Below are 25,012 nucleotides of genomic sequence, written 5' to 3' on the forward strand. Positions count from 1 at the left end.
GTGGACAATGTTTTGTTTTGTCTGCAAGGAAAGATAGAAGCAACAGATTGGCTAAAAGATTTTGTTGGGCACTGAATACAAACTCCAGTTCTATTAATTGGCTATTTTGACAAGAGACCCATAGTAATGGCATGAACTCTGCACATCTGTAAACCAAGATTCCTTGCACCCCAAATGAAGTTTTCAATGCTGAGGAGCTCCAGAAACACATTTTTTTGTAATGAAGGAGCTATGGCCAGCTGGTGCTGTGCATTTAAATCCAATAAATTGTCTAAACTGACAATACATGCCTTTACATGAGTCTAAATAATGATTTGGCTAAGCATATCGATTGAGCCTGCAAGTCTTCATAAAAATGTAATTGTTAGCGTTGCACTAAGAATGTACATGAACCAAAAATTAGGAAATTTTTGAAGATTTCTTGATTTTAATATGTGCTACTGAGCCCTTCAAGGTGGAGGCCTTAGTAATTTATTTTTTTATTCAAAGAATTTGCCACAACATAATGAGAAGAAAAAAATAATTGAAAAGCATGCAGTTCAACATTCTGTAGGAAGTGCAGCAATGTCTGAATACTTGTGGATTGCCCAATGATTCGTAGTTCTTTTATACATTTGGATTCAATGTGGCCGTTTGCATCGTCAGCCTGATTTCACACATTCCAGAGCACAGCCAAAGCAGCTGTCAAGCATCTGCCATTGCCACAGGAGCTGAGCACTTGTGACACATTCCTTCATGGACTTGTCAGTGCCCCGGCCCTGGTTATGGATGGTGTCTGGGACAGTACAGCCCAATGCCCCTACAGAGACACATTCTGTGCCCAGATAAAATTGTGTGGAAAGAAGCAGAAACAGGGAGAGTAAAGAGGTTAATTTTAGGAGCTTAGCGGAGAGAGAGAGAATCAGATGGAGGGGGATCAAGCCAATTGTTCTGTCATGTGGTTGAACTGATTCCAACTGTCTCTGCACCCACAGTACCTCAATACCAACATGCGAGGACTTGTGCAGTCTGTGGATTCACTGGCGCATTTGCAGTGTTTTTGTTACCTGTTTGAGGTGTTTCACTGCACTGAGTGTGGTCAGTGTAAACTTGCACAGTCAATATGTTGGTTAAGCTTTCAATGGATTTAATGGCAGGCCGCAGTCATGCATCGCGTGAGGGCCTGTGGAGTACCAGCATATCACAGATTTGCACTGTTTTCAATCACTTATTTGCTCAGGCCATATATCCCTTGTTTAATAAATTTTGTTTGCTTTTTTTTTTTCCTCAATACTGGGAGGGTTAAGCTGTGTCGCCGCATATTCCCAGATTTCGTATCGCGTCACGCTGCGAGGATTATGCGCGAAGTTTCTTTCTTGCTTACAATCGCGATACTTGGTGCTGTAAACGCTTCATCGTGAGCCCCTGCAACTAAATGCTAAGCAAACGAAAGGTCAAGAGGGCTGTATACAAATTTACTCGTATTTGCGTTGATTGAGAAACTCTGAAGAGCTGCAGGGATGCTTATAATAACCGGATGTAAAGCGTCTATGTACTCTCAGCGTACTACGTAGTCACGCTGTGTGCTACCGTTCCTACAGTTTATTTTGGTACACAAAATACGGGTGTCACACGGCGCATCGAATTTCTCGGTCGCGATAGGCTCACTTGAGCAAGCTCTGGGAAGGAGCCAATCGCAATAAAAGATTTCGATTCGGATCGGACTCGATCGCGATCGTAAGTATTTTAGACCGCGCGCGCGCAAGTCAGTTTACCAGTTTGAAAAGCGCTCGGAGCATAGCGATCAAAACACAATCATAGACGCCGCGCAATATAACATCAGAATCTGACGTCGCGCGCGAAGGACGCGAGAGCGGCTTGCTCATAATTTACTGCGTAATCTGTTGCGACTCCGCTGACCGGCAGCGCCAACGTCGAAGAGAAGGCGCCCATGAAGCTTCCGGAAGTGACGGCGAATATGTTGCGTCCTCCTCTGTTTTCTCCCCCTCTAGCACTTCCTCCAGCGCCAGCGCATGCGCAATGGCTGCGGTGCTCTCGGAAGAAAAGAAAATTCAACTCTCAAAGAAAGGTGCTTGGGAAGATGGCGGACCTGTGGTAACTGAGTTGTGCGCTGACACCCCAAACATTTCGCCGAGCATGGTTTTCCACAGCTCGAGAAAGCGTCACCGGCTTTGAAAAGATTGTGCGAGTGCCCTCGGATAAAGTGTGCGACGTTTCGCCACCATGTCTCTCGTGACAGTGCTACGTTCTCCGTGTCGCACCACGGATAACTCTCCGACGGACGAGGAGCCTCAACCAGCTGTAAGTCACACAAACGTCCTTCGCTTTGTTTCTCGTCGTTTAAAATGACCGTTACGCTATATGTGGCTAACGGCCGGCTCTTCGTAGATACGTAGAGCGAACCTTGTTTGGTTTCGCGGTTTCGACTGCAACTCAAACTGCCGTTTGACAGGCGACGAGTGATTGTTTTGCTGCGACCGCTGGCGGTGCATTATTTTGTTTTGCTTTCGGTTCTGCGTAATCGATGCGTGCTGTTTGTCGCACTTTAAGGTATGCTTTATTGCTATGTAAGGGCGGTAAACAGCGGTTCTTTTCACGGTAAGAGTTCAACAGTGCGCATGACTCGGGATGTGCAGTTTTGCGGCAGCTCGCCCGAACCGGAGGTGCAACCGCGAGTGCCCGAGGCGTACTATAAATGTTCGCGTGCAGCCGACACCGGGAGTTATAATTAGCCCAGAGTCCTCCACGCAGAGCCCAAACGCTGTGACTTCTGTTTTGGGAGCATCTCTGCCGTAGCGAGCTTCGTTGGACGAGAGCTGTTCGCCGTTTCGCCTCGTCTGCCATACATTCGCCCGAAAGCGTTCGCGGTGGTTGCCCAACGACACATGGCCTCAGCGTCACTATAGTCGTGATCGTCGACCTGACGACGCTGTGAAACGAGCCATTGTGCGCACCACACAACTTTTGAATCGCCCATGTCAAACGGACAGCGCGATTTCAGCTTGCCGCTCCGTGTTTAGTTGGCCACAACTACTGTAGACTGAAATATCAGCTCAACACCGCGGCCGCTTGACGCAGGTCTTGAGTGCAGTATTTCACTCTTGATGGTTCTGAGCTGGACTTGCGAAGCTTCGATATCTTTATTGAATATGTGACCGACAAAAATCTCGTCCTCGAACCTTGCCGCCGCGTAGCGAAATACGTCTCTGTTTACGTCATTCATTCGCCACTTTTTTTTTTTTTCTGTTGTCGCGCTGTATGCTTTGGTCCTAAGGGCGCAATTACGAGAAAACGAATGCTCATTACTACTACGCCATTCCATGGCCTTGATGCTTAGCGTGTCGTAAGCTGGTTATTACAACCTGATTAATCCCGAATGACAAAGCCGAGTTTGATTGCTACCGTTTGTGACGGTCACGTTTTGATGACAACGATCAGATACAAGTTACCGCGAAGTGCGCTGGGAATAATCCGAGTCCGAGACTTGTATTACGGGCATTTGATGTAACAGCGTGCGCAAGTTGGATTTGGTATGAAGCTAACCTTCTGCGGCCCTTAAAAACTGGGTATCCGAGTGAAAACACACTGCTCGGAAACCAAGCAAACGCAGCTGACAGGCGAGACAAGTAATCGGCAACGGCGCTTGCGCGAGTTCGTGGGTGGACGTGTGGTAGTCGGAAGCACACAGCTGCTTTCATTCACGAGCGACCCACCGAATAGAAAGGGATACGCAGCCGACTCGCTCCAGTTTCTCCGCGTCTACACCCCCCCCCCCCCCTCTCCCTCATCCGCCACCGTTCACTCGCGCCCACGATATAAATGAACACCTACAGGTATACAACGCTGTTTGTCTCGATTTCGATATGTATTTTGCTGTCGCCCTAATCAAGCCGCTGCTTGGTAGATCGCGCGGCTGAATTCTCGGAGGTGTCCCATTCAGTCTGGCCGTTATCAATCTGCATTTTGCGGGCAGTTAATCAATTCCCAATGCGTCGCGGGTTTTATCTAGCGGGCTGCCATGTTCGTGCACTTGACAGTGTGTCAGCGTGGGTCGGCACAGCAGTGAACGTGTCACAAGACGAACTTCGCCGGGATCAGTAGCAGTAATAGTGAGAACACGAAGCAGAAGAAAAAGAAGAAAAAAAAAAGGGGGGGGGGGGTGGGGTGAACCGACTTGATGTTAATATTTTTCATAACGCCAACGCATTCTCGCTAGGCGTAATCGCTGCTTGCGAGCTCCTGTTTCAGAGTAGCGATGAAACACTTTTTATTCGCTGTTTTATGCATTTTATTTCTGAAACTTTTCGCTCAGTGGATAATATCCAAATTTCTCTAAGGCGCTAAAGAAAACTTTCATTTCTATTATTACAACTCCTCAAAACATCCATCTCTGCGGGTCATATATTGTTCAAGCAGAAGTCTCTGCCGCGACGGCTCAGTGGCTGTGGCTTTCTGCGGCCCCGCACGAGGTCATTGGTTCGAATCCCGGCTGCAGCTGCCTCATTTCCGATGCAGGATACTTGCAAAAACGGTCGTGTACTTAGACGCGCGTTAAATGAACACTGAAGGAGAAAAGGATTCCATCTGTATTACTGAATTACCCTTCTGCAAATAGTATACGGAAAAATCTGCTGTTGTCGTGAGAGGATGCTTTGTAAGCCAGAGAAGACGGGAAAAATTAGACGGGTGGCGACGCCGCATTCAAGTTCCCGCAACAGCTCCTCGTGACGTCACGAATTTTGACGGCGTCTGCTCGCGCCTTGATCATTTCTTTATCTGCAGAGAACAGACTACAATGTATTCTAAGAGAGCCAACGAGTGCACTTAGCAACTTTCAAGAACATTTGCTGAGCCACGACCAAAGACCTTTGAAATTCGTGACGTCACTCTGACGTGTGCCGGCTTTGAGGTATTGGTGCGAAATAAAAAATGGAACATTAGATTTCATTTTCACTGTAATAATCAACCTGAAGTTTAAGGTTTGACGGAAGCCCGTCTGGTCGGGATGAAACATGGTGAAAGGTAGACAAAACCTGGGGCACTACGCCGACCAAAGTAAACTTAGAAAGACGTTTCGACTTTCTGGATGCTTCATCGCCTCGTGGGAACCGAAACGTGTTTTTTTTTTTTTATTATTAAGTTTACTTTGGTTGCCGGTAGTGCCCCAGGTTTTGTCTACCTTTCACCAATAAACAACCTATTACCGCGAAATTAAGTAGAGTTCTGAAAGCATACAATTAGCCTAAAAAGTTTGTTTAATTCTTTACTCCTCTATTGTGTTTTTGAAGAACTCCAGGTGCTGCAAATTAATCACGAACACTCCACTCAGCTTCAGTGTCTCTCGTAGCCTGTGTGTCGCGCTTTGCGAAATGAAACCGAACAAATCAGTCGTTGACGAACCTTTGCGGCTGGCCGAAGGTCACAGCGTTCCGTTATAGAATGCAGTGCCTTCGCGTTCGACGCTTGGCTGCGGATGAGCCGCATTGCATGTGGATCACAGGTGCCCGTGCACCTGTTTCGGCGCACACCAGAATCGTTGTTGTTAGGCATGCGGCTCCTCGGTAGGGTAAAAAATAGAGAGAGAAAAGCAAACTGGGGCGCTATGGCTGTATTTAGGATACAGTGGGAACCCAGACTTGTACTCTGATATACAAGGGAAACTCGGTCGAACCTAAATGTCGGTCCCGATTTGTACATCCTTGCTATCTGCGACGACAAAACTTCGATTTAGTCAACCGCCCGACCTGATTAAAAAAAAAATATGCACCGTATGCTTATAGATAATTGAATAACACGCGCGCACGCATTGATGTTATGGATACAGAGATAAATAAACAAGCACTTGTGGTACTCATCAGTCGCGAACGCATCCGCCGGCACGTCGTGTCCTAATACTTGCCAGATGTTGGTACACTTTGCAGACAAGTGCTGTTGCACCTTGAAACGCAAGTGTTCACTCTCGTAGCTGGGAGAAGAACGACGTGCTATCTATCGCTAGGGGGCAGTGATTTCCAAGCGCTCCCGTTACGTCATTGTCATTTATCGTCCCTTCGATGGGCGTAACTATTCTTGTTTGCACGCTTCGTAGGCCCCTAGGGGTTGCGGCGGCGGTATCGATGAACGGCCTGGATTATTACCGGCAGGAAGTAACTTAGTTACCCAGCGCTTGTTCGTCGATGTCTCCGCCCGTGTGCTGACGTTTTTGTTGGGGTAAAAATAGGCTTTCGGGGTCACTCGAAGCTCCCAATTTAGTAACTATATATATATATATATATATATATATATATATATATATATATTCCTTTTCCAGTCGCCCTATTGCGATTCTTTCAAAACTTCTGCAGGAGCCTACGCATCTCTTTGTTTATATTCCTTCTCCTTATTTTGTAGCCGTTAACTGCAACCACTTGTAACAAATCGATAAATGGATCAATAGAAAATGATCGATCAGTAAAGAGAACGCATATGGAAACAACGTGTATAACTTCAAGAAATCGCCATGCTGCAAGCGATGTACAGCCAAATTGACTTTGGAAAAACGAAGAGAGAGAATAAACGTTTAATAATGTGAATTAGTGAGAAATAGTGCTTCTTTCTTCAGGCCTCTTCAGTCCAGGTAGCCGTTGGCTTTTTCTGTTTCCCTGTCCTGGTCCAAGTCCGGGGCCGCGAGCATGACCTCCTAAGATTCTTGACGGTGTTCTTTTGTGCTTCTGTCATTAATTAAAAAAATATATTTTCAAGCGGCTGCAAATTATGATACCGTTGTACTTAGCTTTTGTGATATTCGGTGGTCGGTGCAACTGGCGACCAGTTGTTATTGCCAAGTATGTTAATATCAATTGATCGAAAGGGAAACGAAATAGAAAATGTAATTGAGCTGTATTAGTAAACCACCCCCTCTACAATACTATAAAACAGAGGCTCGGTAGGAGAGTAAAAGGACAGGGAGAGAGGATAGCTGGCCTCTGCCATACCTGACCAATGATCGATTGTAGTATGTAATAACTGGTTACGCGTTTGACAGAGGACCGCGCGCCGTACATGCACCAGTACAGTACGTCTATAGTATACTCCGAAATTAATTTCTCTCGCCTCGTGTCGGCTTTCAGACGAGCTTGCTTGGCGTGACGTGCGCGGCCGTTAATTTTAGCCGTAATTAGATCGGCAGCCATCTTCCGGAAGGGCCAGCGAGAGAGAGGACACGCGGTCTGTTGCGCATTGAGGAGGAGGCTTAACACGACGCTTGCAGTCGATGATAAGTAGGCTTTCGCGGCTCGCTTGTGACACACTTGGCACGCTCACGACGCGCAGTCCGTGGAGCATCCGCATATAAGACAGAAAGCGCATGGTTGTTTGGTTTGTTAATTGTCCCTTTGTCAAATGGTGCAATCTGCTCTGGGAGGAGGACGAACAAACTTTATTCGGTAAGAAGGGGAGAACGCAATCGAGCTTCGATCTTCATGCTTGCGCCAGCAGGAAGGGGAAAGGGGGTATGTCGGCCATGAATCGGGTGGTACAGAGGTGTTCAAGAAAATTCGAGAAAGTTGAGAGGAAAGTAGTTAGCGTGTAATGGACGGTTTCTATAATAATAATAATAATAATAATAATAATAATAATAATAATAATAATAATAACCAATTAATTATTTATTTACTGTGACCAGGAACAGCCATAAAGTGTTACTGCATAAAGTGTTGTTCAACGCATATACGCTGAAAACATTAAAAATAATAATAATGATATGATTATTATCGGGGATAGCCGATATTCTAGTTCACATTACGCGGATGAAATGGAGCTGGGCAGGCCATGTAATGCGTAGGATGGATAACCGGTGGACCATTAGAGTTACAGAATGGATACCAAGAGAAGGGAAGCGCAGTCGAGGACGGCGGAAAACTAGGTGAGATGATGAAGTTAGGAAATTCGCAGGCGCAAGTTGGAATCAGCTAGCGCAAGACAGGGGCAATTGGAGATCACAGGGAGAGGCCTTCGTCCTGCAGTGGACATAAATATAGGCTGATTATTATTATTATTATTATTATTATTATTATTATTATTATTATTATTATTATTATTATTATTATTATTATTATTATTAAGCTGAGGCGTTTGGGGCGCGGCGATGTCCTCTTCCTACAGTTTACTCAGTGTCAGAGCTTGATTGAACCGCCGAGCTGTTCGCCATCGCCTGAGAGCGCGCTCAGAGGGCGGTGTTCCGCGAGTTTCTCTTCTTGCGCCTCGTCGAGGGAAAACGTCGGCTCGAGCGATGGCTTCGCGCCGTCCTGGCACCACACTCGCTGGAAGAATGGAGCGGGTGTTCTCGTTATTTTTTGATCGGGCGCGTAAACTCGCACACATGCATGTGTGCTTCTGCGCGGTACGCCTTTGCGCCGCAGACTCACAATCGTGTGATCTGCGCTCCGTGTCGCCCTCCGCCTTTCCCTCCCCGTTCATTTCCGCTATATAGTGCCGTCTGTTTCTCATTCCGTTCCACACGGCGCGCGTGCCCTACGTGGGCGACGTAGAAGAAAGTCTCAAGCACTGGGCACGTAACGGGCTTCGAGTTTGCTGAATATGGCGCGACAGCGCCGCTATGTATAGGCGCAGTCAAAACCGAGGCGGGGTTCGTGAGTGGTCGTGACATTCGGCTGCTATACAGTATAGGAGGTATTGGGTTAGGTTCCCCGTATGTATACAGGCTTTGTATGTATACTGTGCAGGCGTATATTGTGCAAACATTCATTGCCCCCGTGCCTTTGACGCATGAGCACACATCGTGACGACCACATACGCGGCCGCGGATCGGAGACACTTTTCGCATGCAGCTCGCCCAGATGATTACCCTTCTGTAGGAGCACAGTAGAAACCGCATATCTAGTGTGAAAGGCGCTCGCAAAAAAGTTCTATGTATCGGTAATTCGATATATAAAATAAAACTTTTATACAAAAGTTTTTCAAGGGGACTGCTGTTCGTTATACACAATAATTCGTTATATCTGGGTTCGTTATATCTGGGTTCGATATATCCGGGTTCGAGTGTATTCAGGGGCGCGCCCTAAAGAAACACCGCAGCTTGTCAGAACTCGCCGGCAGTTGCCGTTTGGCGGATTCACGCGCTACGATTACTTATCGGCGAGTGACCATGTATTCCTCAACACTAAGACGGGGCACATTCGAAACTCTATACTTCAAACGCCAGCTATAGTTAACGTTAAACCGAGGACGCTCGCAAACACGTACGCTTGCGCGAAGCAACAACTTGCTTATATAGGAAGGCCGAGCAATAGCCGCTCGAGGTCAGCCTCACGAAAGCATTGGAAGTGTTGTGGAAGTTTACTATACGAGGACACGAGGCGATAAGTGCGCACGGCGCCGCACATTTCGTCACCGCTTTACAGCTTGTGAGAAGCATTCTTTGGAGCACCGTGTTATCGCTCGGCAGGTCGTATTCTCTTCGCAAGCCGAGTGCATGAGCGGCCGCGTATAGGTGTCTGTGTGTACACGTTTTCCATCATGAGCTTTCCTGCTCTGCTCTTAGGCACTCCGTGGCTTCGACAACACTGCACGTTATTAATGCGACAGCGGTGAGGCTGCAAAGCGACCTACAAGGGACCGCGAACAGAGGCCGAGTGAAAATCGGAGGAAGTACGGCATACGGAATGGAGTTGTGCACTGTTCAAGCGGAGCATTGACCTCCTCGATACTCCGACGCTGATAATTTTGGCGCCGTGCGGCGTTAGCTACACCCCTGTGACCACATACTGTTGACATTCATTTGTTTAGTCTGTTGTTTGGAATTGAGCGAATCACCCATATATTCAAATATCCTGCATGTTGCAAAATTTTGATGCACATTGACCGTAAGAGCCGTGCTGGGCGGCGTAATTTGCTCTCTTCCGATCGCCGTGTCGGTGCGTATATCGGCGTCCGTCGAAGTTTCCACTTCGGCCGACCCGCGGATAACCTGTATTTGCGCCCCGGGAAGGAAGTGAGATAGTGTAGGCGCCCACTGCGTGACGTGAGCGCAGCAGCGTTCACACTCCGAAGTAGCGGGTGTGATTTCGCTGAAGGACTTTTAAATGTTGTGTACGTCTGCGCAAGCAACAATGCTGTCTTTTCGCAGATACTAGCTAGCCGCCGTTTTTATTTAATTTATTTTTCTCTGCGGTCATTTCATCTATGATCCGCGCGGGAATTGATTTCACGGGATCCACTTAGTGACGATGCCCCGCTGTATGCGTATATTGCAGGTTCGAAATTCAGCAGCGTATAACTCCGAACCGAGTTGCTGTGTATATACAGCGCGTTGAAACGGAACCAGCAGGGGAGCGGGAAATGGGATCGGTGGCACGCTGTTACCGAAACTCATTTAAAGTCGAAAATGGGGGGGTTAGGTATTGACCTCTCGTGTAATGAATTTCCGCGCTCCCACCGCGGAATTCATTAGACGTCGAAGTCAATATTGACTTCGGTATAATACCAGCAGACTCTATTGGCGGGCGCTGTAGGAGGTGGCGGCTCGCATTACGTGTCGCCGTGTTCGGTGACGTGGTGGCACTTGTCTGGGCCGGCATTTTGTAGCGATGCCTTTCCGGTAATTTTACCTTTTCGCGCTTATTCCGCTTTGTCAGTGGTCGGAGCGACGGTCCGCTCGCGTTATCAACAGGATCAGCCATCCGTGAAGGGTGGATGATAAGACTTAGAGTAGAATAAGTCTCATAATGCCTCGCTACAAAATCGCGTCTCTGTTTGTTCAGCGAAAGAATGGCAAATCGATACCTGCTTCTCCGGCGAGAGGCCTTTGGGACCGCGTATTCAGTGCGGGCACGCGCGCAAGCTTGTGGTGAAGTAGAGTTTTTCGTCGTTGCCGAGTTCAATGTGGTTTTCTTCCTTCCTTTCTTTCTTTCTTTCTTTCTTTCTTTCTTTCTTTCTTGCTCTTTTCGCAGCAGAGCCTGTACGTTTATGTTATTGACGTATTGACAGCAATGGTAGACGCCGCGCGGTCAATCTTGCTGAATATTTAAGCTTTGCGCGTCAATTTCCATCTATAAGTACATTAAAAACTCATTAGCCGACGAACAAAGAGACATGAGAAGAAAAATAAAACTCCATAGCCTCCTCCACAGAAGCTGCAAAAAAAGAAAAATAAAAAAAAGGAAGGAAGAGAGGCGATAGCGGTCGACAGGAACACATTGCTGAGAGCTATAGCTCTGTTAATTTGCGCTAATGCACGCGCAGCCGTGCACAGTCTGTGCCTTTTCTTTCTTTCTTTTTTAATGCGATAGCATTATAGGCGGACCTCACCTACCTTGGAGGTATCCAGTATCTAACAGAAAGGTACGGGCCGATGCCGAAGGCAGTGCAGTCTGTAACCGTAGCATCTCAAATCGCTAGTTCTCTCACGAGGGAAGAGCACGAGAAACTGGTGCGTTACACCAGCGGCTTCGGTGCGAGAGAAGCATGCGTGTGGCCTTATGATTTGCTATGACAAAGCTGCAGCTCTCATTGAGCTGCTGCTGTGCTGCGGATGGAAGACAGAGGTTCCCTCCCGCCATCTGTCACGCATTTCTTCACCCACTGCGGTGGTATGTCGCAGGAAAACTTTGCGTACGCGAGCGTGTCACAGTGCGCACAAAATCGCAAAAGAGATGCGAGGTATAGAGACGTCACTTTGATAAATGAGTCTTCAAGGTCGCCCGTGATGCATGAGCCTACAGCTGTCGAGTCATCACGATGTTGAGTAGTTAGCGATGCTAAGTTCCGGCCCATTTTTTATTTTTCTGATTCCCTTTTTTTTTGTGGGCTTTCTATAGCGCTTCGACCTTCTTCATTACTGTGTTTTGTGATAATGCCTGCGGAAGGCGCTGCTAAATTGCCTCTTAGAGTCCACCTTTGCGGTCTTCATCTTCGCTCTAGGTGTCTGGAAATAATTTCCATACAGCTCCACAACAAGACTGTTGCTCTTTCCAAATTATTCTTTTTTTTTCTGCTCACATATTCTTGCATTTCATTTATGAATGCTAACGAGTGTTTAGAAGCGTTACAACTGGCGAGTCGATGCAGCCAAGCGTTCAAGGACGTCGTGTATTGTTTGGTTAGTTACAGTTGTGACGCAGTCGATTGTTGGAGCATTGGCTCTCCGACTCGCGGGACTAGAGTTCGACTTCTGCGGTCGCCAGATATAGCTTTATTATAGTTTGCCTTTCCAAATAGCTCACGCGACGATCTGCATGCGTTACACTCATATGACGCCTAAGACCTCGCGGAATGCGCTGTCGCCGTATATTTTGTAAAGACCGCGCAACAGTGGGCGATGGAACGCAGAATGGCAAGCGTAATGTTTAGAGACACCGAGACGGCCGCAAGGATTAGAGAACAAATGCGAACAGTCATGTCAAGAAAACGAGCGTACGGGGCAGACATAAACGGTGGTCTAGTAACAAAACGGGTGCCGAGGAAAAAATAGCAATATATGTAATAAAACTTCGCAGACAGGTTAGCAGCAGTCGGCTGACGGAAGACGTGCACACTAAATATTGAATGTCGGTACCGGGGGGGTCTAGTAAACAAAACGGGTGCCGAGGAAAAAATAGCAATATATGTAATAAAACTTCGCAGACAGGTTAGCAGCAGTCGGCTGACGGAAGACGTGCACACTAATAATTGAATGTTGCTGGGAGCAGCCGAGGAGGCCATCGTTTTAAGTATACAGTGTCCTCCACTGAGGACACGGTCAAATTGCTTCGGGAGGTCAAATTGTATACAGTAGTCATGTTCGTGCCTACTGGGTTAAAGTCACGGTCAAGGGCTGTCAGCGAGGTTCTGTGCGCCTAAAACGCTCGGCACAAACATTCCGTTCTCCTAGCTGCGCATACACGTATACAATATATGCTGTAACTTTTGTTAACATTGCTTCGCTGTCGTATACGTGTTAGTGCGCACGCAGTCGTATCTTATATCCAATGCGTCACTAATTGCGTGGCTTCTCGGCGGGGGACAACGCCGTCCGTGCAGCGCGAGATCGCCTTCGGAGATGCACGAGGCGCCTGCGGCTATATAGTCTGAAGCTTCTTGTTACTTGAGTCATTAGCGTTGTTGCCACAAGGCTGCCCTTGTCTGGCCCGGTAAACCGGCGCTAACGACCCACAAGGTTGCGTAATTGCATTATCGCGTGCCGCAGTGTGCGAATGAGCTAGTTCTACATTAGAGTGGTTTGCGTGCCTTACAGCGAAACGGCGTGTATGCGGATGGAATTGCGTGCGTCGTGGAGCCACTGAAACGGGCAGCGATGGTTTCATGCATGACGGCCGGCAAGTTACCGCATAGTGACGCGACGCATGAGCTCAGGCGCGTGGCAAAGCCGATGAGTTAGAAGCCGCTTTTCGATCGGAGCGTCGTTTGGCCTTTACGTGCACGAACGTTCCAGCGGTTGGCTGTTATTTTGTGTACAGCTGACAAACAAGAACTGGCAGCGTGTGTGTCAGTAGATCGCTGAGATACCGTAATAGCTTTATACCCTATGGAGTTTATTTTCTATTGATCCTTTTGGCGGGGCAGTTTGTTCTCGAGAAACGAGATTGGCACTTTCGGCGGCGCGCCATACGCTGCCTCAGCGAAAGCGCACGAATACGAAAGCATTACCGCTTCTGCCCTGTTTCTGTGCGATCAGCCGTCGGAAGTGTAACTGGGTTTTCGCTCACGCACTGTGCTCCATTCGTGCTGCAAAATGTGGAGCGGTGGGTTGAAGACGTGTGCAGTAGTTGGCTGAAAAAAAAATTGGCTGGCATATTAACGAATGGAATGAATATGTGTGATCAAGTTCACGGAACACTGCTACATCTACGGCAGCCTGTGTAGCCGACCCTTCTTGATGCGCGACTTTCCTCGTGGATAAGAGAGAGAGAGAGAAAAAAAAAAGAAATTCAGTCATCCACCAGCGTTGTATTGCTAACCCCCAAAAATGCTTTAAACCCATGAACGTCGGCAAGAGTGAGCATACCGCTCGTTAAACAATGACAAAGGGAGTAGCGCCGCTTCCTGGCATAGTAAGTTTCGCGATCGTTATCTACACACATCTACCTCAACTCGCACCAAACTTACGCACACTATATCGCCAACGGATTAAGAATGTGTGAGTGGGCACACACTTGAACCAATGCGCCAAGGCAGGGGTGACATCTACTACACCGACAGCACACGAATGGTCGAAGCTGAATGTTTCGTGACGGTCCGCGGGAGTAAGCGAGTTACTAGCGATAGTACACCTTAGCTACAAGCTATGACAAAGTACAGAACAGCTACGCCCCAAGCCTTGTGTGCAGCAAGAACAAATCCATTGCAACTGAGCACACGCGTGAGCGATAAGGCAGAAAATAATCAGACAGTGATCGCATCGAAGATGACGGCTAATGCCGAGACGAGGAGACGCCAAAAGTATAGTATACTTCAAAACCGTCTGTCACGTGGTTGCTGTTTTACAGGCACGAGACCCGTGACCGTCTTCGGTGATGCTTCGTGTGCGGAAGAACTGCTGCTGCTTTTCCCGCGCTGCAGCTCCGATTGCGAAGCTCCTTTCAAGCTCTCCAAGACTGCCCGCAGCTCTAACGAGAAAGTGGTGTCGCTCCTTCCGAGTTAAACATTTCTACCGAGTAATTGGGATTTCAAATCAGTCAGCGTTCAACTGCCCGGGTAATTGCATCCGCGCTGTCGTCCTCTAACGTATACACGCGCCCTAACGAGAAACGGTGGCGTGCGCGGGTGTCCGCCCTGCGCGAAAGAACTGGGCCGACAGTGATTGATTCACGGAAGGGGTTCGCTCGCTTCGGTCGTGCTGCGACACCCGCCGCCGCTTTCCGGCAGGGGCCCCGCACGCGCACATGCGACAGCGACAGAAACGTGCTGCACGTCCGGGCTCCGCGCTCGTGACGCCTTTTCTTGCGCTTGCCTCGGCTCTGTCTGTCGTTGTGCCAGGAGAAATTTCGACGACGAGCCCGTTGGATACTGCGCTGCGCGCCGCACACTTGCTTGGCCGGTCGCGGCGATATCGGCGCGCCACTGACGCGAGCGTCACGCGTGGCGGATCGAGCGCGTGCGTTGCTCCTTGCGTGCGTAGTATGCACTGGCGCGAGGGCCGTTCACTCTCATTACTCCGGTATCGTGCTGCACCCGCGAGTGATTCGGTATATAGCTATGTAATACATTGCTGAGCGGCGCTCCCTTGTCCTGCCTGCTCGTGGAGAGGAACGATTGCGCTGCACGAAGTGAGCACCGAAGTTTATAAGAGCACAATTCCGTGCACTTTTCATCTTGCGTCGTGCAGCGTGTCGCGCGCAGGTCGCGAGTGCGCTCTGCGGGGCGTGTCTCGCTCTCCTAATTGAGCGTTGGCTTTTATACGCGGTCTTCCAGCGTCGCGTTTCCGTTAACTGTGCTCGCGTATTTTACGCCCAATGGCAGCGATTCGGAGGTATACACGCTGGCAGCACCGCGTTGCTCTCTTGTGCGATGCGGCAGCCTGCAGCCGACTTTTCGTTTTGTGCGTGAGCGCGGATGGCACGACTTACACGCGGGAGGAAGCCGGCGCTCGAAAGGAACCCGTGGAGAGGCGCAGCGCTTTTGTACCGTGTCATTTCTTGATCGTTGATTGCGTAGCCGTCCTTCAAGGTGCGCTGTCCGTGTCTATACGACACAGGCTGCGCCCGAGCGCGCGCGCGTCCTCCCATCCCTTTCGTGCCATAATGCACCTGCGTGCATATACTATTCTCAGACGCTATATTGCTCCGGGCGCGCATTGCGAGACTCCCGTGTGCGCTCTCCTTATCACCGCAGTGACGCAACGCCATGAATGGAGCGCCCTTCACGCGTGTCCGGAGGGAGAAGGTCTGTCGGTGTGGCTGTGCACCGCCGCTGCTATGTACTGCACGTACTGTACACACGACGTTGGCGAGCGCGCCGGGGCCGTTGGACGCCGACCTCGGGGTGGGGAAGGCCGGCGTGACCCGAAGGCGCGCATACGTTTTCACGGCTGGCCGGCGCCTGTCGCGCCTCGCCGACGGGGAGTAAGACGCACGTTGGCGGCACTGCGGGCTACGCGTCGATACAAAGCCACGTCCCTGCGCAGACGACAACAGTGGGGTTGTTCGGTATACAGTAATTCGAGTAAGCGCATTTTAACCACTATGTTTGCCTATACCCGAGAGTAGCGCTAGAGAGAGATATTTTTTATTGATAGGAAATACAGAGAGGGTCAACTTGAGGTGGTGCGCTTTATAGCTCTGCCACTCGTATAGTAAGTTGTAGTATAAGTAGCAGTGTTAAGTAAGCAGCAAGTTGCTTTATTTGTATAGAGAAATCGGGAGTGAGGGAGGTCGTGCTGGCTGCGAGCTGTCGATGGCGCCGTGATTGTCACTGCGACACGTCAGTGTGGCTGACATCTGAGCGGCGGCCAGTAAAGGAGAACGGGAGAAGGATAGAGTGCAAGAATGGGGCGGATGAGGTTACAGAAATTATGAGGAAAAAAAAAAACATTTTGCCATACAGACACATAGCTCTTTATTGAGATGCAGATAATTCTGCCGACGTGTATATGTCGGCGCCTACATGCTACTCACCATCGCACCATCGCGAAAGGGATCGCGGACAGAATGGCACTAATAGAAGGAGGGTGCAAGAAAGACGTACACATTTCGCGATTATACCTCAGTGTTCGCCATAGTTCGCGTTATTTTTCGCTACGCAGTGCTTTAGCAATAGGACCACCCGATACGCGAACTGCGTACTTGCAGCCGGCCTGGGCTATGCGCAGATCAACCTATGAATAGAAACCTGCTCCGCTATACCAGAGGCTACATACGAACAAAAGTGTGGTCGCTGCACCTACAAGGGCACTTCACGTGTTCAAAACAAGACGCAGACAAGCCAGAGGTCAGCTATAGTTTGTTTCTTCACCTGTACGCCTTGTGCGCTTATCTGATGAAGCACGCACTCCACGGTCTTTGTCGCGCGCAGACGACCCAGCTTGTCTGCGTCGGTGAGTGGCGTGTCAGAGATGTATAAAGACAGTGCACATTTTAGACTATATATATAGTCTATACACTACGCCTAATAATATCGGGCTCTTAGACGTACGGCTCAGATTGCCTATCGGCCGTCAAGTCCTTGGCGAATTCATAACCCGCCGTGGTTGCTCAGTGGTTATGGTGTTGGGCAGCTGAGCACGAGGTCGCGGGATGGAATCCCGGCCACGGCGGTCGCATTTCGATGGGGGCGAAATGCAGAAAACACCCGTGTGCTTATTTAGGTGCACGTTAAAGAACCTCAGGTGGTCCAAATTAATCCGGAGTCCCCCACTGCAGCGGGCCTCATAATAAAATGGTGGTTTTGGCACGTAAAACGCCACAATTTAATTTGTTTGGCGAGTTCATTAGCACCGCTCTTCTCGTTTCGGTGTATTTATCGTTGTAGTCTCTTGTTGGCGAGCCATTCAAGGCGACGCGCTTGTAAATGATGTCTGAATCGCATTCCTGGAAAGTGGCTGATGCGGGCACAATCGCTGTGCGGGGAAAAAGCCGTCGAGGTGGTTCTGTAGCCTTCTCAAAGTCTTGTCAACTTGTACATGCACTTCAAGCCGCTTTACCCGAAGCATTATAGAACCGAGGCTGATAGTTGGTTACCTTGTAGCTAAAGGGCCCGACAGGTGATAAATAGGGCAAGGAGCACTTGGGATGAAATATGCATTTACAGTGTGCCTATAGATGTCCGTATTGAGGTTTGCTGTCCGTGTCCACTGCGCCGGGCGTGCCACGGTGTCAGCACGCGCATTGATCCCCTAAATCCAACTAACGATCTTCTCTAGCTTGCAAGGCTCGTACATCCTCCTTGAAATCCTTGAAAACCCTTTAAATTGAAAAAAAAAATATATATATTCAAGGGCCCTTAGAACTATTTGAAAATAAACGTGCCCCTTGAATTCCTTGAGAACTGGGGTTTGGGGCCACTTTCGAACATTCAAAGTATTTCAATTGAATTCTTATGTTTTACGCGCCAAAACCACGATTTGATTATGAGGCTCGCTGCAATGGGGGACTTTTCGGATTTATTTTGACTACCAGGGGATCTTTAACGTGCCCCAAATGCACGGTACGCGGGCGTTTTTGCATTTCGCCCCCCATCGAAGAACATTCAAAGTAACAAACTCAGCATAGCGGCTATGCCATGGACACTGTCTATGGGGAAACAATCCTGGGTGTTTTCGTTTGAGAGTGTCGCGAAACGACTGAAATGCCACGTGTCCACGGGCCATCACGACGTGCACGCTTGTTGAAATCACCGTTGCCATCACGGATGGAGCTCGACAAAGCCAGACCAAGCGACCAAGCCGTGCCACCATTTTGTTGTTCTGCTATCGTTAGTTCACACCACAGTTATCATTGCTCCATTTTCTGCCTCTAGAAATGCCTGGCGGAAAGTAAGTTTCAGCCATTTGACATTAACACAACAAGTATATTTGACTGCTCCTTCTGTTGTTCCAGTTAGGCAAATACACCTTCAAAGGCAAATGCCAGGAGAATTACGCCCTGCTTTTGTCTCGCCTTGCGGGCGAACCTTGTAATTGCCCAAACAAAATGAAGTGAAAATAAAAAGGAAAATCAGTATTGGACACTACTAATAATCATGGCAGATGGTGAGTGACATCGTTACAGTGGGAAAGTCTACTTATACAACCGACCTGAGGAGCTTGAAGCAGTTGCTTAGCTGTAAGATATTGCGACTAAGAAGAAGATTTCACTATTTGTCAGTCTATCTGTTGGGATAAGGTTTGCTCTCCCCTCCTTGAATTTTGGTGCTCGGTATCCTTGCGTCGTGCTCGATTACGTAACGGATGTTTGCCTGTTCAGCTGGATTCACAGGAAGGGACCAATCGCCGGTTATGTTCGCGGACGAGTGGGACGTGGCTGAATGCCGCCGAATCATGCCCCACATTTGGTAGCTTGAAAGGGAAAAAAATTGTCATATACCGGGGAGGGGGGGGACTGTGGTGCGAAGCTACGACGCAAACCTATGCGGATTTCTAAGTAAGAAAGCGCCGCAGAAAAATTCAACCTAGTCCGGGGGATCAAACCCAGGACCAACCTCTTTCCGGGGCGGTCGATCTATACCATCTGAGGTAACCGGGAGGCTAGGATATCGCACGCATTAATCGGCAACTCCAAGCGCATGGACATCGAATATGGCAAATTAGTTCTGCGAAAACCCGCAAGGTGGAGGAGGTTCACGAAAGGAAAAAATTGTCATCAACCCGATCTGTAGCGCGAAGCTGTGGGACAGACAAGCCGCTGGACGGTGACTGCAGCCGCAAGCTGCTCACTAGCTGCTTGCTGCATGCACGATACGTTGCAGCTCAACCAAGTCACGCTCGTCTGCGGTTTGATTCGGCGATCAGTCCCATCGTGAGGAGCCAGCTTTACGAAGCGAGCGTTTCGTGGAAGCCTCACGGGGACGTACAGCTCGGCTTGTTTTGTAATGAAGAAGAAGGAGAAAGAATAGCATGAAAGGAGTATCGTTGTATCCCTGCCGGTTACGCCGAGCTGGTGGCAAGTAAATGATTGTGAGATGAATGTAGGGAAAAGCGAATGCAGCAGGTGGCAGGTCGATCGCCCCTAATTGGGGGAGCATGTTGCAGACGAGCGTCACCCGTGTTGTGGCTCGACGCGGTCGGTGGAAGTACAGGGTCGATCGCGCACCCTTTGGAGCTCCCGTTGGGCCAAGATTGAAACGACCATGAGGCCGCGGCTTTCCAAACAGCCGGTCGGTTTCGCCACCGAGCGGTAATTGAGCGACCGACGGGACAAGCGTCCACCGGGGGCGACGAAGGGAGAAGAAAGCGGTGCGAGCAGCGGACGTCGCGGAATCCCAGCGTGCAGCGGCCGAAGCCCTGCACGGGCGGATGGCTTCTTGGCGTGAGCGCGTGCCAAGCTGGCTTGTCGTGCCGCTCTTCCAATGCGCGCGGGGCGTCGGCGCGTTTGGCGCTCAGGAAATTGCGGCCCCTGCCTGCCTGTCGCCATTGTCGGCCGCCGCTCGGGCACGCGTGCGTGCCATGTTTGCGGGGCCCCGCCGTCAAGGTCGAGGACGTGTGCAAGTATGAGCCCCGCTTGACGCCTGTGACGGCGCTGCAGCCTCGGTATATCGAGCTGGTCGTGCGGGGCTCTTCGAGGCGTGAAAAAGGCGAAAGGACGGGTGCGGTGTCGCTTTGAGAGATGGGGACTGCCAACCCAAGGTGTGGTCGTGATGTCACGTCCTTGATCGTGGTTCTTGGGAAATGTGTGGGGGTGGGGGCATGTAGGTAGGCTTAGCGGCTGTCCAGCAGGAAAGTTCGGGAGCAGCGTGTATCCTGCTGCTTATTCGTTTCGCTTGTATATAGAGTTTGGAAGTTTATTGTTTCAGGCATTACAATCGTGTTGCCCGCGGGCCATGACTAAAGGAGAAACTGGTCTCCTGACTGGCTCTTGGTCTCGTATAGGGCGTGACAGCAGCACTGACTCACAATAAACTATACAATGATGAATCATTCGCTTACACATAAGACGGACGTCTTAGTCACGCGTAAAAAAGTTTCACGACACTGAAAATCGTTAATTAAAAAATAAATAAAACAAGACGTCTGTCAAACGGTATAGTGGATTGAAAGCGGTACAGATAAAACATCAATGATAAGCTATCCTAAAAAAAAGAAAGCATTGAGAAAATACAAAAGTATAATACTGTCTACATGTGTGTGTGATGAGGGGGTTATCTGCATGTAACTATCATTAATTCCAGGGGCGTTGTGATAAATAAAGAGTGCATCGCACGCTTGATGGTATAAATTGTTTTAGGCTCTTTGGTTATAATCATCAAACCTGAACAGTCATTGCACGATGTCACAATTTCATGAAATTGTACCATAACTTGTACGCGACCTTTCTACCACTAGGGGTGACATTCGCCAGAAGGCGTACGTAGCCAGTATTTCTACTTAAATAGCGGCTAACAAATGCATAATTTTCCCTGCTCATTAAAAATAAGCGCACTTAATTTAATTTTATGAAGATATTTAACCTTGTCATCGTCGAATGGCGTCGAATTTTATGCTCGCTTCACCAACAACCTCTTGCAGTTCCTGACGCACTTTTGGAAATTTTAGATGCACTAGCCGTCCGGACCACATGGCGAGCAAAACAACACCGCCATTTCGGGGAGCGGCCGGGTTAAGCAGTAGGGGACATGACTTTTGCGAAGGAAATTGTTTTCTCCTTCCTTCCATTTTTTAATATTTTTTTTCCACGACAGTGCTATTGTTCTGCATGGTTTACTGTTATGAGGCATCGGATAGCGCGTTATTAATGGGACACTAAAGAGAAAAATAATTTAAGCCCTATTAGCAGACCACCCTTGCGCAATACCGAAAGTTAAAGGAGGGTTAATAAAGTCAGAAAAGGCGCAGAAGCGAAACACTGTTGGCGACGCCGTCTTGAAGTTCCAACTCTATTTGACCACGCCAGCGCGGGCCTATCGTTTATAGCTAAAATTGGACTGCGTTGTACACCGAATGAGTCAAAACACGGAACTTGGCAAGTTTCGAGAGCCTTTCACTCAGCCACGACGGTCCAAATACGGCGAATATACTTTGAAATTCGTGACGTCACACTGACTAACCGGCGCTGGGGTTTCGGCGCGAAATTTAAACCTAGAATTTTGACCTTCTTGTTCTTTTCCAATAATCGACTAGTTGTCGCGATGTTAACAAAAATGTAGTTTTATAAGTATATGTTATCATTCTATATAGACTGATTCGGCGTTTCTCTTTAGTGTCACTTGGTGCCGGTCGCTTTGATTGAAGGGGGCTGTACGCGTGGCCGTATCGCTTTCGTTTTCACCGAGCAGTGCTTAACTCCGTTGTGTTGCTTCTCCGCGGGACGTCTTATATGTATACGTGGTTCGTGGGCCGACCTCAGAATCACGCCGACTCGGATGCGTGCCGACCTATACGACGGGGAAGCCACAGCGTAGCACGGTCCGACTTTTCTCGACTCTTCCTCCCTGAGGCGCCAGGGCGGGTATCGCGAGTGAGTCGAGATTCTTGAAGCACAGCCAACGCGACGGCTGATGACCGCCGCTCAGCCGTCGTTCGATTGTCTGAGCGACGCACGTTTTTGTTCGTTCGTCATGTTCCATCAGTCGCTTCCTCCTTTAGGGATAAACAGAATTGAGTTATCGCGTTTTACGTGCCAAAACCACGATATGATTATGAGGCACGCTGTATGTGGGGGATTCCGTGTAAACTTCGTGCGGGACTACGGGTAAACGCGCACCCTATGTGCACGGTACACGGGCGTTTTTGCATTTGACCCCCATGGAAATGCCGCCGCCGCCGCGGCAGGGATACGATCCCGCGTCCTCGGGCTTTCGGGACCAACACATAACACGTGTTGCCGTAGCTTTTCGAACAGCTTTTCACCGCTGAACCAGACGTTTCGACCTGCGCCTCCCCCTCCGAGACGTTCCGGCTGTCTGGGGCACTTTCACCTCGGCCCGCCCTCTGTTGCGCTCGGCGTTGAATGGGGCGCGCGCGCTTTTCCTCTGCGGGGCTGTCTCGCACCGCTGCGTCCGAAGGCGATTTAGATCGGCCCTTCGTGAATACACTGCGCTCTCGCCCCCCCCGCATTCTGCCAGCCTTTGATGGGCCTTGCGTAACCGACGGGCCGATTTCCCGTTGGCGGGACGCCGGGGCTCGATTCGCTGTCTTTCTCTATACCAGTCGTTGCCTGACCAAACCGATATCCGCGGACCCCAACCACAACCTATCGACGGTCCATTAACCGGTTGTGCCCCGCGTTAAAGCGCGCCGACATCACCGTTAATGTGCGTGCATTCTACATGCAATGCGGCGGCGCGCGTCCGTATGGTGAAGGCTATCACGCGGAGGGACGTCACGAGCGTAAAAATGAAGCGCCGGGGGTGCTTCGATCGTCGGACGCGGGCTCCGTATTTTTTTGCGTGAGCGCCGCATCGACGTTATACGAGCGTGCCGGTCCGCTCGCTGCACGCGTGTTCCACTTGCAGCGACTCACGCGCTGAATTTCCTTTTTTTGCTGCATGCGCATGAGGCGTCGTATACACGGAGATGCCTCGCTGTCGACCGTCGAAGCCTGTTATTACGCGAAGACGAATAATACGCCGTTGCGCGCTGCAGCTTCCGGCATGCGGAGTCGGTATACGGAAGCTGATGAGGAAGACGACGATGACGACACGCCGCGCGGCCCGATTTCCCTGCGCCGCCGTGGCCGGGCGGCCGGAACGCCGATCATCGATGGCAGGAAGCTGAGGGGGCGGGGAGGGAGGGTACTGCGTGTGCACCTGTGCACGCTTGCCTCGTCGATTCTGGTCGGCGACTGCTCGCGCGGGACCGCCTCGTCGCGCGCGATGCTTTTCCCTTTTCTCGGCCTCGTCCTTATTTATTCCCCCCTCTTTGACGGCGACGAAGTAAGGAATGGGGTGTCGGATGGTCTTCCGCGTCTCTGCCGCGGCCTGTCCGCGAACGGTTTGCGACGTGACGCGCGGGACCCACCGCGAGTGCAGGAACGTATAGTACACGGCCCGAGCATGCTGCGGCGGTCCCTCGTGCTCGGCAAAGGCGGCCGGATGCGCTCGTTGCTTCGTTTGCCGCCGCATGGCCGACGGAGGTAGGCGCGCACGGGAGCGGAAGCCGTACGCCGGTGTTGCGTTGCTGTAGAAGTGCTGAGTAGCGGGGGGGACTTTCAACGGCGCTTCTTGAAGAGGCCTTCGCGTTACTATACGTGCAGAGTGCCCGCTCCACTCTTTCGTCACTTGCGAACCGTCATATAGTCACCTTGCGTATACGTATGTGTATCACGCCACTTTTGCTGTACCTCTAGTTGCCATCCTTGTCGATTCGAGTTGGCACCGATGTTATGTAAGACTTACTCATGTTGTAAGGAAGTCTTTCTAGTGGGACCAGGGCCAAGGCACCGCGATTGGCCCTGCGAGCCGGTAGTGATAGGAATGACGTATACGCACTATGCTGCATAATATTCTGTCTTAGATAGCCATCCGTTCTACCGCTTGTTTAGCGCCGTTGTATCCGTACTCGCACTGGTAGTACGCACAGCGGCATGCGACTCGTGTAATTGCACGGTATGCGTGCACGTTGCTTGGTTTCTAGGTAGCTGCACTTTCGATGAGCACGTTGTTGTTTCCCGCGCAGCGATATCATATGCACAAAATATACGTTACTCGCCGCGGGATAGCTCAATGACTATCCCGTAATGCTGCTGCCGAGCACGAGGTGTCGGGTTCGCTTCCAGGCGTAATGCGAAAACGCTCGTGAACGATTACACGTAGTCAAAATGCACTATAAGAACCCCCCCCCTACTTACGGCGTCCCACGCGTAGCCCACTGTGTGGCTTTAGGACGTTAAGTTCCACGATAAAATGTTCACTACTGAGCGTCCGGTACGTTTTGTTGACCATACAACACTTCATGTCGGCTGTATAGAGGTAGTCCAATCTACACATATATAGTGAAACTTTCGACCGAAACAGAGGTGGCGCCATTGAGTTAGAGCTGCTTTAGTATAGGTGCTAATCTGTTTGGTTGTTGGGGGGGGGGGGGGGGAGGCAATCCTGTGAGTGAGTTTACGCCGCAGCCTTCGTTGTGCATGCAGGATCGTACGACAATAAGAATAAAAAAGGAATGGCATTAATAGGTAGATCTGTATACTGCGTGCACGAGCCGACGTACTACTTGGCCCGCTATAGATCTTTCTATATTTATACGTATATAGGCTTCCTGCATGGGTTAGTTAGCCGACCTCTATACTGCCGTCATAAAACGACAGCTCGTTTCGTATACGGAGCTTGAGAACAGCGCCGAGTGGAAATAAGGCCATCGTACTTGCAGCATCAGGCGCTGTTTGATCCGCATTATATATACTATCGCGGGGATGGTGGAGCG

The 25,012-nt window shown here is 49.9% G+C and overlaps 1 protein-coding gene across 1 annotated transcript in view; it reads left to right on the forward strand.

The window, feature by feature from the left end:
* Positions 1-2,043: 2,043 nt before the first annotated feature.
* Positions 2,044-25,012, forward strand: part of LOC119445669 (uncharacterized) — a 286,202-nt gene continuing 263,233 nt past the window's right edge. Inside the window, exon 1 of the mRNA XM_049663499.1 lies at positions 2,044-2,301. Coding sequence (XP_049519456.1) covers positions 2,224-2,301 — 78 coding nt within the window. The 5' untranslated portion in view covers positions 2,044-2,223. The remainder of the gene's footprint in view (positions 2,302-25,012) is intronic.

Source organism: Dermacentor silvarum, chromosome 3 (assembly GCF_013339745.2).
Source record: "Dermacentor silvarum isolate Dsil-2018 chromosome 3, BIME_Dsil_1.4, whole genome shotgun sequence".
Lineage (NCBI taxonomy): Eukaryota > Metazoa > Arthropoda > Arachnida > Ixodida > Ixodidae > Dermacentor > Dermacentor silvarum.